Here is a 15931-nt window from a genome sequence, read left to right on the forward strand (position 1 = left end):
CCTCATTTTGAACAGGGTCTCTCAGTGGCCCGGAACTCACTGATTAGGCTGTGAGGGCTACTCAGCAAGCCCCAGGGACCTGCCTGGCTCCACCTCCTCAGCTCTGGAATTCTCAGCACACACCACGCCTCACCTCGCCTCGCTATTTATATGGCTGCTAGGATTCAAACTCTTGGTTTGCAAAGCGATCACTTTATCATCTTCCAGCCCCTAGACTCTACTTTTGACATAGGACACTGTGGAGAATAAGCCAGTCATGCCACCTCCCAAGGGAACAGGAGAACACTGTTCACTCTGGCCTCCTGACCAGTACTGATGGGCGGAAAAGCCCAGTCTCAAAGCAGAGACAACACATGACCCTATTTGTGCAGGACAGTCCAAGGTGCAAGGCGTACGGGGCAGGGTAATAAGGACAGACTGTCATTTCCTGTGGAGTAAACAATGCTGCTCACATGGCCCCGCGGTCTTCTCATCCTTCTCTGTGGCACATAATAGGTGCTCAGTAAAAGCAGAGGGCTGGCTGAGTGGGCTTGCTTCTCCTCAAATCTCACCCCTCATGGCTCCATGCCTGCCTCTTGGGAATGCCCAGGGTGCACCCTGATGACAGAAGGAAGGGATCCCAGAACCACCAGAGATGTCCAAACCGGAACCCAAAGCTAGTGAGGCACGACTTAGGAGCCGGGCAACCGAAGGCGGCAGTGGCAGCGAGAGAAGAGGCCACAGCAGCTTACATCCCACATTCCTAACTCCAGCTGAGACGTCCCTCCACACCCTCATTTATATTTATACCAGCGGATCTGCTGGTAGCAGGCTTGTTGCTGATCGTGTGAGATCTGAAGTTCACAGAAAACTGGCTTAGACACCCAGCAGGGAAGAAAAGCTGTAAATGAAATTTAAGTCACCCAAAAATCCTAAATCCACCCACTCTCCTCAAAGCAGCCCAGGGCATCGGGGTTTTCTGCCTCTGCCTTCCTAAGTCCCTAGGATGAGGGACTCTTTGTTGGGATAGGGGGGCTGTCTTGAGCCTTTTGGAGTGCCTCAAAGCATTTCTGACTCTTACTTAGGTAACAGCAGCATCCTACCCCACCACCTACATCCATGACAACCAAAAATGTCTCCAGACATCGGCAAATAAAACTACCCCAACCTCAAAAGCGTCGCTTTATGAGCAGACCACCTTGCCCTGCCTCTTCTCTGCAAAATCCACATCTTGAATACGACAACCAGCTTGCCTCAGAGCCCCTCCCACAAACTCAAAGGCAGTAGTAACAATGTAGCAATGGTCTTGGGTTTCGAGACAGGAACACCCTTGGGAACTTATCAGCACCGCAGACAGATCCTCACCACAAAGATGTTCCTTCCCTGCAGTGTTGTTAGAACAGCCAGACCTCAGAGGCAGTGACAGGAAGCTCTCAAATCCTAGCAAACAGAGTATCACCAGATATTACCAAAACTCTTTTCTGGGGTTTCTGCCAAGGCATACAGTACCGCAGTGAGAATTTAAACACGACGCCCCTTTCTCAAGTTGTTAAGCCCATCCGTCAAAAACTGTCATAATATCTTCAATCTGTCAGAGCAAGATTCTTAAGTTCCATCAACAAATATACAGCTACGTGACGCCTCTGGTGTGTGACCTGTTACCTCTGTTCAGTGTATAACCTGCCTGACCAAACGTTGTGGTCTGATGTGTCCCCAAGAAGGACATGGAATTGTAATCACAAGTCTCTGTCCATAGATAAGCATGGATTCAAAATTTCTTGGAAGTTCTTTGTGCATGGGAGAATGTACACAGATTTCACTTGCGTACATTAGCTATTCAATAGGTGAAGAGGCTGGAACTCTTGGAGTAGGAGACCTAGGGAGGAACACTAGGAAGACTTGTAGGAAGTGACACAGGTGGCGTGAGCACCATTATGCAAATGAGATGGATCTATGGGATGGAGCAGAATGGGACCAGAGACACAACAGGGACCAGGCTGCAGTGCCTCTGAGGAGGCACCTGTAATTCTGTAATCTGTGTGTTCTGCTTGCTGGCTAACTATCAAGGCATTTCCTTAATCCTCCTGGAGGAGAGATGGTCTCAGCTGACTCCCCACCTCATGTCATGCGTTCTACCCACAGAGCAAAAGCCAAGGAATCCCACTTTCAGTCCCACGGCTGAAACAAACAGATGAGAAGTTTCCAGATTTTAATAACGTCTATCAACAGCTCTGCTAACCTTTCCCACACTGAACCAACTGAACACTCACGCATGTCAGAGTGAAGAGATGCCAAATGCCACAGTGGCAGGGGCCTGCTCTCTGATCTTCAAGAGCAGCCTAGTTAGGGAAGCATGACAGGACCACACAAACCTTCTGGATTTCAGGAGCATCAGATAAGAGTGGGCTGTTACTGGAGAAGGCATGACACGGCAGAAGCAGAGAATGACCTGCTCCCAAGTCACTGTCAGGGCTCATGTCAGAGACGGAGCACAGACGGTGCTCCGACATCCAATGGATACCCATCTGCCTTCCCACTTACCTTTCCATCTTCCAATCTGATTCCTTCATCATGGTATCTACTCATGCATCCACATACTAATCCTTATTCCAGACAATCTATCCACCAATCCACTCACTCACCATCCATTCATTCACCTATTCACCCACCCACTCATTCGTCCATCCACCCACTCATCCACCCACTCATCCATCCATCCATCCACTGATCCATCGCCTAGCCAGCCTGTTCACTCACCCATCTACCTATCCCCACACCCACCTATCTATCCAACTATCCATTCATCTGTCCATTGGCCACCTAACACCCTTCCATCCATATACATCTATTCATCCATCCATCCAAGCATCCATCCACTCACTCATCCATGCGCCTGTCTATGGTAGCTCGAATAAGAATGACCCCTACGGGCTCCGGTATTGGCACGCGTGGTTCCTAGTTTGTGACACTGTTTGGAGAGGTCTATGTGATGCAGCCTCGCTGGAGGAAGTACACCACTGCAAGTGGACTTTGAGATTGTGCCCTTGCCCTAATTCCAGTTTGCTCTCTACTTCATGCTTATATTTGAAGACGTGATCGCTCGGCTTCCTGCTCCTGCCATGCCTGATGCTCTTCTCCCCGCCATGATGGGTGCTTCCCTCTGGAACCAGAAGCCCAAATAAACACTTCCTTCTCTAAGTTGCCTTGGTCCGAAAGTACCTAAGACACACAGTCCTTTCTGTCCATGGACCCATACATCCCCCATAAGTTCACAGAACCTCCTCTTCCCGAGTCATGATCCACAACAGACACCGCTTCAGTGACACTAAAACTGATAGAAATGGCAAACGCTCACACTCAGAAAACTTGCAAAAGTAGTAAAAGGCCAGGAAGGAATCTTTCCAATTCTTCCCAATTTGTTCAGTGCCCAAACAGCTTGAAGCCTTGTAGGACCCTGTTTGTAGGTTTTTGAAGCATCAGATGCCTTGGAAAGAGGCACTCATAGAGACAGGGCAGGCTGCAGAGAAAGGATGTGGAGAGGAAGGAGGAGCAGTCGGGGGTGAGGCGAGTCTGGCATTGGGTCACAGGGAACGGGAGGGAGTGATTAGGAACATACAAACAGATGGTGGAGAGGTGGGAAAATCTGGCCTGGGCTTGTGAACCATGAGATTCTAGTATTGACAGGCAGCAGGTCTGGTGCACAGCAGAGCGTGTGCAGCAGGCAGTGCTGGGTTCCTTCCCCAGCACTTGGGGAAAAGAAAATAAGACTTTGTCTTTCCTTTGCCTTAGATTCTGAAGTGACAGTGGATGAACCCAGCATAGACGCCAAACAATAAGATAAGAGGTGCCAAAGGAGCGCTTGGCACAGAGCAGAGCAGAAATGCATGGAACACCTACTGTGTGTCATACACTACTAATCCAAGCACCAGGCCAGAGAAGCCCAAATATGTCCATCATCCACCCATCTCCCTGCGAAGGGTCCATTATGCTGAGTGCTGCCCACCGTGGGAAGTACCACCTGAACGGATGCAGTCAGTCAGTCAGTCAGTCAGTCATCCGAGAAGAGAGCTACTAAAAGCCCCATACGTCGACTGCACGATGCCCTCGGCCATTGTGTGATGTTGTAATGGAATATCACATGCTGGGTAATGTAGGAAGAAAACAAACGCGTTTCTCAAAGCTTTGGGGCCTGATGTCAAAAGCACATCTATGAGGGTCATCACACTGCATCAGCCCAGGGCAGACATCAGAAAGGCAAGAGAGAAGGTTTCAGAGAAGGCCAGGGAACTAGGGGGGAAATCATCCTGCTTCTGGAAGCCCAGTACCCTGACAATGGCATTAACCCATTCACACAAGCAGGACCCTCAGGTTCTAGTCATCTATTCTGTCTCTGCTGTACATGAGGTGAGCCCAGGGGAAGCTCCACACAGCAAGCCACACCCCTAACCCTCACGTGGGGATCCCAGGCAAGGGACTCTACCACTAAGCCTCACCCCAGGCTCTCACTGGATGATTTTAGGCAGGGTCGCTATGTCTGAGCCACGCCCCAGCCCCTCACTGGGGGATTCTAGGGCAGAACTCTATAACTGAGCCACGCCTCCATCTCTACCTAGTTACCCTTCAGACCTTACTTCTTACCCCCATTGTGCTGAGGTCTAAGCTTCTGAGGGTGAAGTCTAGTTTACATACTCAGTTACTGCAGAAGACAAGGCACAGGAGACTCATCTGAGATCACCCAGCCAGTGGCTCTCAGAGGAGGGGTCTGGGGCGGGGAGGCAGGGGGTTGGGGGGAGGACTCAAGTCCTCCACTCTGCCCTATGCCTCTGTGTAGCCATCACCACCACCAAGGCCCAAACCACGGGTTCCCAGAAACACGCTCGCAGGCAAGGGACTGACTGAATGATCCAGTCTTGCCGAAGAACCACTTGTGAACTAAGAGATTGCTAGAGACTAGCCTGTGTGGTGGCTGCTGTCCTCTCAACACTGACAGCTCTCAGCTGACTCTAGCTGAAACTTGATGCCCATGCACAGGCTCAGAGAACACTCTGAATTCATTCATTCCTTGACTTAGAACTTACCCACGGATCACTTCAGTAGTGCTCCAAAAGGCAAAAGAAGTAAAACCACACCAAACTGGAAACATCCAGAATGTGCATCGTCAGGGATATGTAAACAGTTGAACTAACCCAGGATGTCCGAGAGCAGAGGCAGAGTAAACAGCCTGCTGCTACACACAACCAGAAACAAAGCCCGGACTCGAGGGACTGCGCAGTATCCAAGTTCAGTTCCCAGCTAGCACGGTGTGGCTCACAGTTCAATTCAAAGGACCTCTGAGAGCCTGGGACAAGTCAGTTTTCTCACTTCAGGAGTGTGGCTCACTGACACAAGGCCCTGGAATCCATCCTCACCCCACCCCCACCCCCCAAAAAACCAAAATGAGTAACACAGTAATATCAGGAGCTGTAATAACATGCATCCTAACCCCAGGGCTACAGAGGAGGGATCACAATTAATTAGGCATTAAATCTGCCTTCAGATCATGGAGTCCAATTCTTTTTACAATGGGATTGTCCAAGCCACCTGTGTATCTTACGTCCCTCCTGTGGTTCCCTGGACAAAGGAGCCCTGCCCTCACCGAGCTAACAGGAAGCCCATAGGCAACAGGTGTAAGGAGTGTCCACAGCTAGGCAGCCTCCTGCCCATCCCCATCCGTTTCAGCTCTGCCCTACCCTGTCAGCTCTCCCTCTCTCCCTCTCTCCCAACCCAGTTCCCTCTCCAGGTGTCACAGCAGCAAATACAAACCTCACGGCCCTGCCCAGGCCTGGGACTCTAAGGACAGGAAACTGTACAGGTGATGGCTTGACAGGCAGAATCTGCTCAATCCCACGGAGCAGGGCTCAGCCTCAACACGGTTCCTTTGATTTGGGAGTAGGGGGAGGTGCTAAGGCTTACGCTGGGGCAAGAGCTCTTCCACTGGGCCATGCCCTGATACTTGGGTTACAGTTTAATTCAAATAAAATGGACAGGCCCCAAGTGGAAAGCCCACCTAGCAATGCGAGTGGTATTCCTCAGCAGGATCACCAAGTCAGTCCATGTTGTCAGTGCCAGGGCTAGGGAGTGGGAGGAGCATGGCGGCCGGTCTGAACCAACCATCAAGTGCCTGTAAGAGCTGGCGGCACTCAGAAGCTGAGCAGGAAGATTATAAGACCTTCTCTCAAAATAAAAGATGAAATGGGGGTTGAGGGTGCCGCTCCACTCGGTGGAGATCTCGGGACAAGCATTCATTCACTAGGAAGGCCCTGTTTCCATACCTGGTGGGGTGGGGGTGGGGTGGGGGGAAGGAAGGGGGACAGGAGGATTCCCTTGATGGGATGGGTCAGAGAGAGCTCAGTCAGTCAGGTGCTTGCCTTGAGGACATTAGTTCAATTCCCAGAACACACATAAAAGGTCAAGCATGGTGGCGTGTGCAGTCACTGAAGCACTGGGGGAGTACAAACAGAAGGATCCCAGAGCCCCTGACATACAGCCTGTCCTATTTGACAGGCTCCAGGCCTGTGGGTGACCATGTCTCAGAAAACAAAATGTCTACACCGCTTCATCTATGAGTACATATGAATACACACACACACACACACCAAAGGATGTGAGGTCCTGAGTTCAATCCCTAGCACCCCAAAATGACAAGAATGCATCAGTAGAGACCAACATTGTCATTTGTCCAGAACTGATAGGCACCTTAAAAACTCAGGGCAGGTAAGGAGGGGGGGCGGCTCACACCGTCTGCCTGCCTTGCCCAACCTCCGAGAATATTCCTTGAGTTTTTCACTCTCTTGAATAATTAGGGGAGACCACGCTGAGACTCTGGGGGGCACACTCTACATACATACACTGTTTTGTTTGGGTTTCTGCTATAAGGCCGAGACGGACCCCAGACTCATGATTCTCCTGATAGGTGGGTCTTCCACACCAAGGAAACTCCCAAATTCTAATCCAAGAGCTGAGCAGTGCTCTTCTGGTAGGACTACAGTGAGCACCCAGGGATGGCCACAGAAGCCGCTGGAGACTTTGGTCTCATTCTGAAGGACAGGACAAGGGGTGGGAGGGAGGCTCCAGGAAGCTAATTACACAGTTCAAACCCTCACCCTGTCACCCCTGAGGGAGGGACGGAGCAGAGGGAGGGACTGAGCAGCGGAAGGGAAGTAATTTTATCTTAGACCGAAGGGAATTGGAAAGTGGGCCAAACGGACGGACGGACGGGAGGCTTTTTTTGTTTTGTTTTGTTTTCTTCTTCTTTTTTTTTTTTTTTTAAACCTTTCCCTGAAAGCTTCCAGAAAGAATCAGGGATGCGCACAATGTTTGAGGGATATGTTAGAAACAGTAGTGGTCTGCCTCGCAGGCCGGTCTCGGGGACACAACACGCAACAGCAGGAACCACACATGGGAGCCCAAGGTTATTATTTCAGCATTTGGGAGGCAGAGGTGGGGAGGATAAGGAGTTCAAGGGCCAGCCTCAGCTACATGAAATCCTGTCTACACACACACACACACACACACACACACACACACCACACACGCACACGCACACACTCCCCAAAACTACTTACTGAAGACAGAATGGAATGACTCTGGATTCTCTTCGTATGTTTTGGAATGTTCTTGGCATCCCAACCATTTTCTCAGCAGCACCCCGCACCCTTACCCCAAGAGCCTTTCAATGCGCTATCAGAAGCAGCTTCCTCACAACCCAAAGCGTGGAAACTGAGGCCCTCAACACCAGAGATTGGGCAGCTTCAAGGAATCTAACACCCAAGGCTGGTCCATTCACATGCCAAGGCATTGCCTGGTGTTTGTTTTTGTTCTATTGAGGTTTCCACTTGTCTGAGACAGATCCTCATGTAGCCCAGACTGGTCTCAAACTGGCTATGTAGCCCAGGATGACTTAGTATTTCTAATCCTCCTGCCTCCACCTCCTGGATGCTGGGGTCACAGGTGTGCGCTGAAGTGTCTGTTTCTACAGTGCTGGGGAAGGAACTCAAGGCGTCGTGCATGGTGGGCAGGCACCCTCTGAGCCACATCTCCAGCCCCTCAAGGGCTTTCTCTCCCCTCTGTCCTCTTCGGGGCTCATGGTCCCTTGCTCAAGAGATTCTTCTTGGAAATATATTAGCGGCATGAGAGCAGGCCAAGTAGCCTCCTGGCAGTGACTCCACCAGAGAGAAAACTCATACGCGGCTCATTCTGAGGAGCAGCGGAGAGCAAGGGTGTGCACCAAGCGCCCGGCAGGCAGCCTGCTTTCCATCTCCAGAGGCCCTGCTTTCCACTGCCCAAGCACCACTAACGAGGCCTTCCCTGCCTTAACAGCCTTGTTCACAGCTCCCAGGCTTCTGCCCTGAAAACCTGGAACATGAAAATATCAGCATAAGGCCAAATCAGATGTTGCGGCAGAGAGCCTGTGGGTGAAGACAGGCTCTCCTTGCGCTCACTCAACAAATGTTTAAGGTGACTTGGCCAGCACAGATCTGCTGAAGACAATGGAGTGATGGAGCCTGACTTTTTGCTACTGCAGGCAGCTCTTCTAGTGTGAGCAGAGAGCTGTTGAGTACAAGCCCAGCTACGGCATCTAACCATTGTCCCTTACAAGGCTCGGTGTCTGATCTCCCCACCACCACCAACCCCATGAGACCATTCGTTGGTGTGGAGCTCAGGACCTCAGGTCTGAGGGATGACAGACAGTGGACGTTTCCCTGTGTCTACTCTGGAGGACAGTTCAGACATCTCAACTCTTGCAAAATTAAGCCTGTTCCTACCAGGAAACCCACCCATCCCAAACCTGGGCCTTTACCAATGAGAAATGGAATATATCTCCACAGTGTTCCCAATAAAACCCAGACACTGGCATTAACAACTGCTCTGTTTATAATCACCCACACTGGAGATATCCAACATGTCCTTCCACTGGGAAGACAAACTGTAGCCCATCCACTGACGACTACTTAGCAATTAAAAGGGAGAGTCTGGAAGGGTGGGGTGGCACACAGCTTTACTCTCAGCACTCAGGAGGCAGAGGCAGGTGGATCTCTGTGCATTTGAGTCCAGCCTGGTCTACACAGTGAGTTTTGGGGAAGCCAGGATTACCTAATGAGAAGGGGATCTAGTGGGTGGGACTGGGGACAAGCTAATGATACTCAGGCTACTACAGCCCAGAAAGAAGCCAACCTCTGGAAAGTCAGTGCTGCCTGTCTCCCAGCGCAGGGATGCAGGAGATCAAGAAGACAGACAGATCGAGAGACTGCCTCAGAAAATCAAGACCTAGGGCTGTATCTCAATGGTGGAGCTCATGCCTACTGTATAGAAGGCTCAGGGTTCCATCCGTAGCACTGCAGGGGGGAAAAAAAAGGTAACGCACGATTCTATTTCTAGAGCCTTCTAGAAAAAGAAAAAGGAACTCTAGAAAAGGAGATGAGGTCACAGGTCACAAGGGACTGGAGATGTGAGGTGCTGACTCAGAAGAGGAACAGGGAATATTTTGGGGAGATGGAGCTGTTCTGTATGTCAAATAGGACAGTGGCTCCGCAGCCTACGTATCTGTCAAAACTCACCAAACAATACACACGGAACACAGAGCCTGTTACAAAGAGATCACACCTCGGTAAACCTGCTTTCTAAGCGGAAGGCAACAGACCACAGGATGTGCTAAGATGACCTGCTGACCCCAAGCACAGCCCTCGGCTGGCAGCAGAACCGCCCCCCCTCCCCAAGCACACTGGATACAATCCCAGCACTCTGGAGACCGAGGCATCAGGGCCATGAGTTCAAAATCAATATGAGCTATGTAGTGAGACCTGTCTCAAAGAGGCGGGGCGGGAAAGAGCTCCTGACGGAAAGGCAGAATCCTGAGCCACATCCCAAGGCCAACGACAGAACAGACCCATCACATCAATGAAAGAAAAGAAGCCTACAAACCTAAGACCCAGATGTTCCTTTGCCTGTGGTGGAACCACATCTTGAAGAATAAACGGAAATCATTGAATTAGCCCCACAGCCCCTCAATGAGCCCAAGGCAGCCATCACCCTTGCCGTCACTGGTCACCTAGCACTGTTCTCTGTTCAGTTGTCCAGCATGACAAGCTGTCACCAGACCATACACTGCTAGCCCAAGATAGGACCACAAGTCAAAATCCCGATTACAAAGGGCATTGCCTGGATGTCCTTTCTCCAGCCTCATGTGAAGTCAGAAAATTCTAAGCTGAACGCCACAGTTAAATCAGGACCTTCTTTCTGCCTCTTTCATATTCCTAGCAGGGTGGAGGGTGCGGGTGGGGGTGGGACCGCACCGGCAGACCTTCCTTAAACACACTGGGTTTTCTGCTTCAAACCCGACCCTGATGCTTGCCAAGTGAGCTGCACAAGAGCTGGGGCTTGGGTTTCCCCCACACGCGAGACATGCGGGGTCCCACCCCAGCACCTCAAAAGGCCACACAGATCCTGAGCCAGTTTGGTTTTGCTTCCAGATCTCTTCAGATTCTCAGAGATTTGGGGGTGAGGGATCATACCTTTGTGGAATAAACTTCCCAGTGGCAAAGCCAGGATAATTCCTACTTCCCAGATGGCTTCTCTGGAAACTCCTGGCGAGTGCATATAGTAGAGAAACTATGGCGCAAAACATCTCTCCATCTCAGTCAAACTCTCTAGAACATTTTATGTTCCAGGTCAGGCCAAGTATCTGACCACTGGCTGTTGCATCTCTGGGTGTGTGGGGGTGGGGTGGGGGGAGTCCTATCACACTTTGCTGTTCCGGAGGAGAGCTAATTAGCCAGTGCCCACATCCCCTGATACAGTGGTGGCTCTAGGCTCCTCCTCAAGTTTAACGAACTTGGCCAGTGTGTGGTGAGGCACACAAACCGGGGCCCCAGCACTGAAGAGTGAACGGTCAGAGGGTCAGAGCCAGCGCAGGGAGGCACACTAGCATCAGGGGGCGGGGGTGGGGTGGGGAGATGCCACTGTCCTTTGATGGAGCAGGTGGCAGCCTGAGGGGACGCTCTAGGAAAGTTGAGGTTCCTCTTATGGAGTCAACAAATCCCAGCTCTGTGGGGGCCATCACGGCCCGTCTTCTCTACGTTCTAATCAGACTCCCTATGAATGGGCCCAGGAGTGAAGGTATATGCCGCTCGCTCAAGGCAGTCACTGAGAGAACGTCGCAGGTTACACACTGTACTAGGAGTTTCTTACCCAGATGCAAGGACACCTCTTCAGGAGGTTAGCCTCCAACCTGGGCTGCTGGGAGGCAGAGAGGATGGAACTAATGTGGTCAACTGTCCCAAAGTGGAGAGAGAGCAAGGCTCACCCTTAGCAGCTGACTACACTGGAACTCGCAGGTAGGAGGAAGATTCCCTGGCCACAGTCAACTCCATAGTCCTGTAATCCCTTCCCCTCCAAAAACAGCAAAGATGGCCACTGTTCATATGGTCCTACAGCCCTCAGTAAACTGATCTCCGAAAGCATTCCCTGCTCCACACATTAGAAACGGGTGGGGTCAGGACACGCCAAGACCAGCTCCGAGGAAAACAACAGAAAGAATAGAACACCCCTAAAGGCCCATGATAAACATCCCAGAGGCCACCACATAGTAACATTCTGGATGCACTTGCATGCAGCATGAGAAAACACCTTAAAGGTGCCCATGGAGCAGTTAGGTACAAAAGATCACTGCTCCAGTCCCCTTTACATGATGCGTAAATGGAGGTTAGAAGGTCAGCTGATCTTGTTCCGGTGTGACCAGGGAGGGGAAGACTGAAGTCCTTTGGCCTGGAGGATGCACATTCATCAATGGTGCCAGACTCAGCTCTTATGCTTGCCTGTATACATCTTAGGCTTTATTCTAAAAAATTCCGAATGTGTTTCAGGGGCTAAACTGCTTGCCGCGCATGCGTGAGACCCTGGTTCCGGGCCCAGCACCAAGTAAGGCTCGTGTTGTGACTCCAATTCTCCTCAGCCATGTAGAGAGTTTGAGGCCAGCCTGAACCACATGAGTCCCTGTCTTCACCTTCCTAAAAAGAGTTTAGAGAAATTACTTAAGCGCTTTTTTTTTCCCAATGCCAATAGTATTTGGATTTTTTTCTTGACTCCCAGGCAAGTCTGTGCTGTCCCTCCCACTGGCCTGAATTTCTTGATGGAACTGCCTCAGGTCTTCTGTCCCTCCCTCCCCAGCCCTCCCGGAAGCAGCTCCGTGCGTGATGACCTGGCTTAGAGACTGCTGGGTCTGGGATGGGAGTGGGGCTGTATAACAGTGTTGGATTCTTCAGGCCAGCAAGGGAACAGAGGCTCTGCAGAGAGGGCGGGAAATTGCACATACTCATTTCAAAGCTACCCAGTGAAAGTGAGGCCTCAACTAGCCAAAAAGCAAGGTTGGGATCGCTCATAGTGCCCAGGGCTCAGTCCAAACGCGCCTCTTGTGAGGGGCATCACCTACAGCTCTTAGGACTGCTGCATCCAGAATGGACAGGGGTGAGCTAAGGACAACTGAGCCCCCCCCCCCAACTCTTCTGCCTCCTCTTGTCAGGCTACAGAAAGGGGGAAAACCATTTCAAGAAGAAAGCCCGTCAGTCCCAGTGACGGCTTCCCCAACACGGCAGCCCCTGGGCCATCTGAAGTTGTGTTCAGACCCCCCTGACATCCTCCAAGCCCCAGCCATTCTTTCCAGTGTGTGTTCTCAAGTCACGCATCCTCTGAACATGTTACTGGGCTGGAATGTTTGGGAGGGCACCCTGCCAGCCTTCAGGACCAACCTTTGCAAGGAGGAATTCAGGGGCAAAATCCTGGCACCTATCTGAAGTACCGATTACACTGTGGTCCTGGAAACATCCCTCAAAAAAAGGTCTTCCACTACATAAATCTTAATTTCCACTGGCCTCCAAGTAAACCACATACTCCAAACCCTCCTGCTCTCTTGATATAATTTCACAGCCCCAGGAACCGACCATCTGGAGGCCCCAGAAGGGAACGCACCCCTCTGTGCTCTCTGAGCAGGAACTCCAAGAGGCCAGCTCTGCCGAGCTGGAAGGACCCCACCCATTACGAGGAGCTACAGACCCCTTGCAAACTCTCACGGACCTGACCAGCCCAGATAATTCTGGCCCTCATCAGACTGGAGCCTGAAAAAGCCAAGAGGCACATTTGGGCGTAGCAGGGTGGCCAGCCAGCCTGGGGAGCAGGGTGTGTCCCCCACACCAGGAATCTGGGTCATGCTTAGACGGCAGAGAAATCTCAACTCTACCCACCCGCGCCTGCCTGCATCTCCCCAGATGCCGAGCCAGTCCTTTTCCACGTTCATGGAATCAGGGGCACTGTGTGTGCAACCAGTCTCGGCAGAGGAAGAACGGCTCCTTGCCATTTTCCTCTGGGTCTTTTATGGAAGGGGGATTGCCTACCTGCCCAAGATGTCTATGTGGAGGCCGATGTTTCTTCCCAGGGCCCCAGTGTGTGAGAAGCTAATCCCAAGTCCACAAGCAGCCCTGCGAAGAGTCCCCACTTCTTCCTTCCTTCAGCCTTCCCTCATACCGAAACAACCCACCTCAAATCTTCTCAGGCCGAGGGCCTCACCTGGTGGATGCCAATGTGTTTCTTTACACCCCAAAAGATAATGCTGAGGGGGCTCTGATCTGGGGGGGGGGTTGAAGTTGCACACAGGGATTCTGAAGATGTGTCCCTCAAACCACTAAAAAAAAGGCAGTCCCCAGATGCAGCTGGTGGCCCACCCAGAGCCGCTACCTGAGGGAGGGCTTCTCCACTGCCAGGCCACATTGGTATCCTCTACCCTAGGCCTGAGAATCCCACCTTGGGTGGAAGGCCAGGGTTGAGAGATCGGGGTACTATTCCATGTATGGGTTCTCCTACCCTGTGACCCTAATTGTCCAGGCACTGGCCCAGCTAGGGCTCCATCAGAAGTCATACCCCATCGGAAGAGGCCCCATCAGTGTCCCTGCACGACCCAGGGTCCAGACCTTCGGTCTTCACAAGGAACCACTCACTCCCCGAGTCCCAAGCCTCCTAACTACTCGCAGGCTCACTCTGCAGCTGCAGCCTAGAAGGCCTGGAGGCTGCCTCCGTCAGCTACCGGGCCCCCCATCTCCAGCCTCTAGCCGCCGAGAAGCCCCCCAGCTCCCATCAGCCCCCAGGTCTCTCTCCCAGGCCCGCAGAGGGAGAATGAGGAGGAGGAAAAGGAGGAGGAGGAGGAGGAAGAGGAGGAGGAGGGGAGGCGCAGCCGCCCGGGCTGGGGCAAAAGGATATGGCCATTCCGTGATCTTTTTGGCGTATTTTCTCACCACGTTGTCTTCACTGAAGAGGAACAGGGAGCGGTTGACCGTGAGGCAGTTCTGGCGGACAGGGATGGGGTTGTAGAGGGCCATGGTCCGCGCTCTCTGCGCCATCGACTGCTTGTACATCCTCTGCGCTCCGGGCTGCCCGCCCTGCCGGCTGCCCCCGGCTCCTCGGCCGCCCGCGGCGCCCACGACCACCCCGGCGGCCGGCCCTGAGCCTCCTCCGCCTGCGCCGTAGCGGCCCGGCATCTCGTCTCCAAAGCGGGCCATTCTGCAAAGAGCAAAGGGCCTCGGGTTACGCGGCGGCTGCTGTTGCTGCGGCGAGCGCTGCGGAAGCCACGGCCACCGCCACCACCACCACCACCACCGCCGCCGCTGCTCAGGCTGGCCGGGCTGTGGGGACGGCGGCTGCACCTGCGACTGCGGAGACGCTCCACGGCCCAGCCCATCGGGCGGCGGCGCCCGGCCTCGGCTCGGGGGGCTCACGAGAGGGACGGCCCGGCCGAGCCGGGGAGCGCGGCTCGGGACATGCCGGCAGAGGCGGTGACCCCGGGCGGGAGGAGGGGTGCGGGGGAGGGCGCGGGGGCGGGGCGCGGGGGAGGGGCGCGGCAAAAATAACCGGGGACGCGATCCAGGCGATCCCCGGCCACCCACTCCGGAGAAGAAAAAAAATTTTTTTTCAGTTAAAAAAAAAATCAGTTAAAAAAAATAGTGTAAAAAGATCAGTTTTTTTTTTTAAAGCAACGCTCCAATGCACACCCCCTTTAAAACGCGAAGTCTAAGCGAAGGACGTCCCCCCCTCCCTGGGACGCAGCGACTAGCTTCAAATTCCTCCGAGGTCCGGGTCAGCTTGGCATCTTGCTACAGGCGTGGACTCGGCCCATTAGTAAAATATAAAATAAAATGAAAAGAAGAAAAAATTAAATAACCAAAAAAATCAAAACCAGGTCTTTGCTATAGGAAGAGGGTGACAGCGAAGGATTTGTCCGTCTGTTTTGCTGACTTTCCTAGACCTGGAAAGAATAGAAAATTCCTGAAAACGCTGCAGCCCCTCCCCCAAATCCAACCCGACTGGAGAGCGGGGGGCGAAGGAGCGGGGCGCAGGGGCGCGGCGGGGCTCGGAGGCGTCAGGGAGCCGCTGGTCCCCGGCTTTGAAAAAAGCCGATCTGTTTTCCTCCTGATTCAGCAGCGGCCGGCTCCTCTGCGCGCGGAAGCGTGTGTGCGCGCAGCCAGGCGCGGCGCAGCCTCGGCCGGGGTGAAATTGCAGCAGCGCAGTCTTGAAAATTCCCCACGGGGGGAAGGAAGCGAGAGAGCGAGCGAACGAGCGAGAGAGGGCGGTGCGCGCCGCTCGGCAGCGGCTCGGGCTGCGGCAGAGCCTGGCAGCATCCCACCCCCGGGCGCCTCCCTCCCTTCCCCCCAGCTCCGCTGAAGGAAGAGGTGCGGGGTGCGAGGAGGGAGCTGCCCGGCCGGGAGCCGGGGCTAGATCGCGGCCCTGCGCCCTAGAGCAAGACCCACCCGGCGACACGCGCAACCAATCACCGGCGCGGGAGCAGGCGCGGCCAGGCGCGCAGGGGGAAGTCGGGACAGAGTCCTCCCGCACAGGGGACCTTGCCTGCCACCCGAGGTCCGCGTCGCTGCCT

At 53.2% G+C, this 15931-nt stretch overlaps 1 protein-coding gene across 4 annotated transcripts in view; it reads right to left on the minus strand.

Annotated features, from left to right (window-relative positions):
* Positions 1–14755, minus strand: part of Cacna1a (calcium voltage-gated channel subunit alpha1 A) — a 231115-nt gene extending 216360 nt beyond the window's left edge. For all 4 annotated transcript variants that reach the window (XM_052166367.1, XM_052166368.1, XM_052166366.1 and 1 more), the window contains exon 1: positions 14263–14755. In XM_052166367.1, the coding sequence (XP_052022327.1) occupies positions 14263–14561 (299 nt within the window). In that variant the 5' untranslated portion in view covers positions 14562–14755. The remainder of the gene's footprint in view (positions 1–14262) is intronic.
* Positions 14756–15931: the final 1176 nt, after the last annotated feature.

This window comes from Apodemus sylvaticus, chromosome 21, assembly GCF_947179515.1.
Source record: "Apodemus sylvaticus chromosome 21, mApoSyl1.1, whole genome shotgun sequence".
In the NCBI taxonomy this organism is placed as follows: Eukaryota; Metazoa; Chordata; class Mammalia; order Rodentia; family Muridae; genus Apodemus; species Apodemus sylvaticus.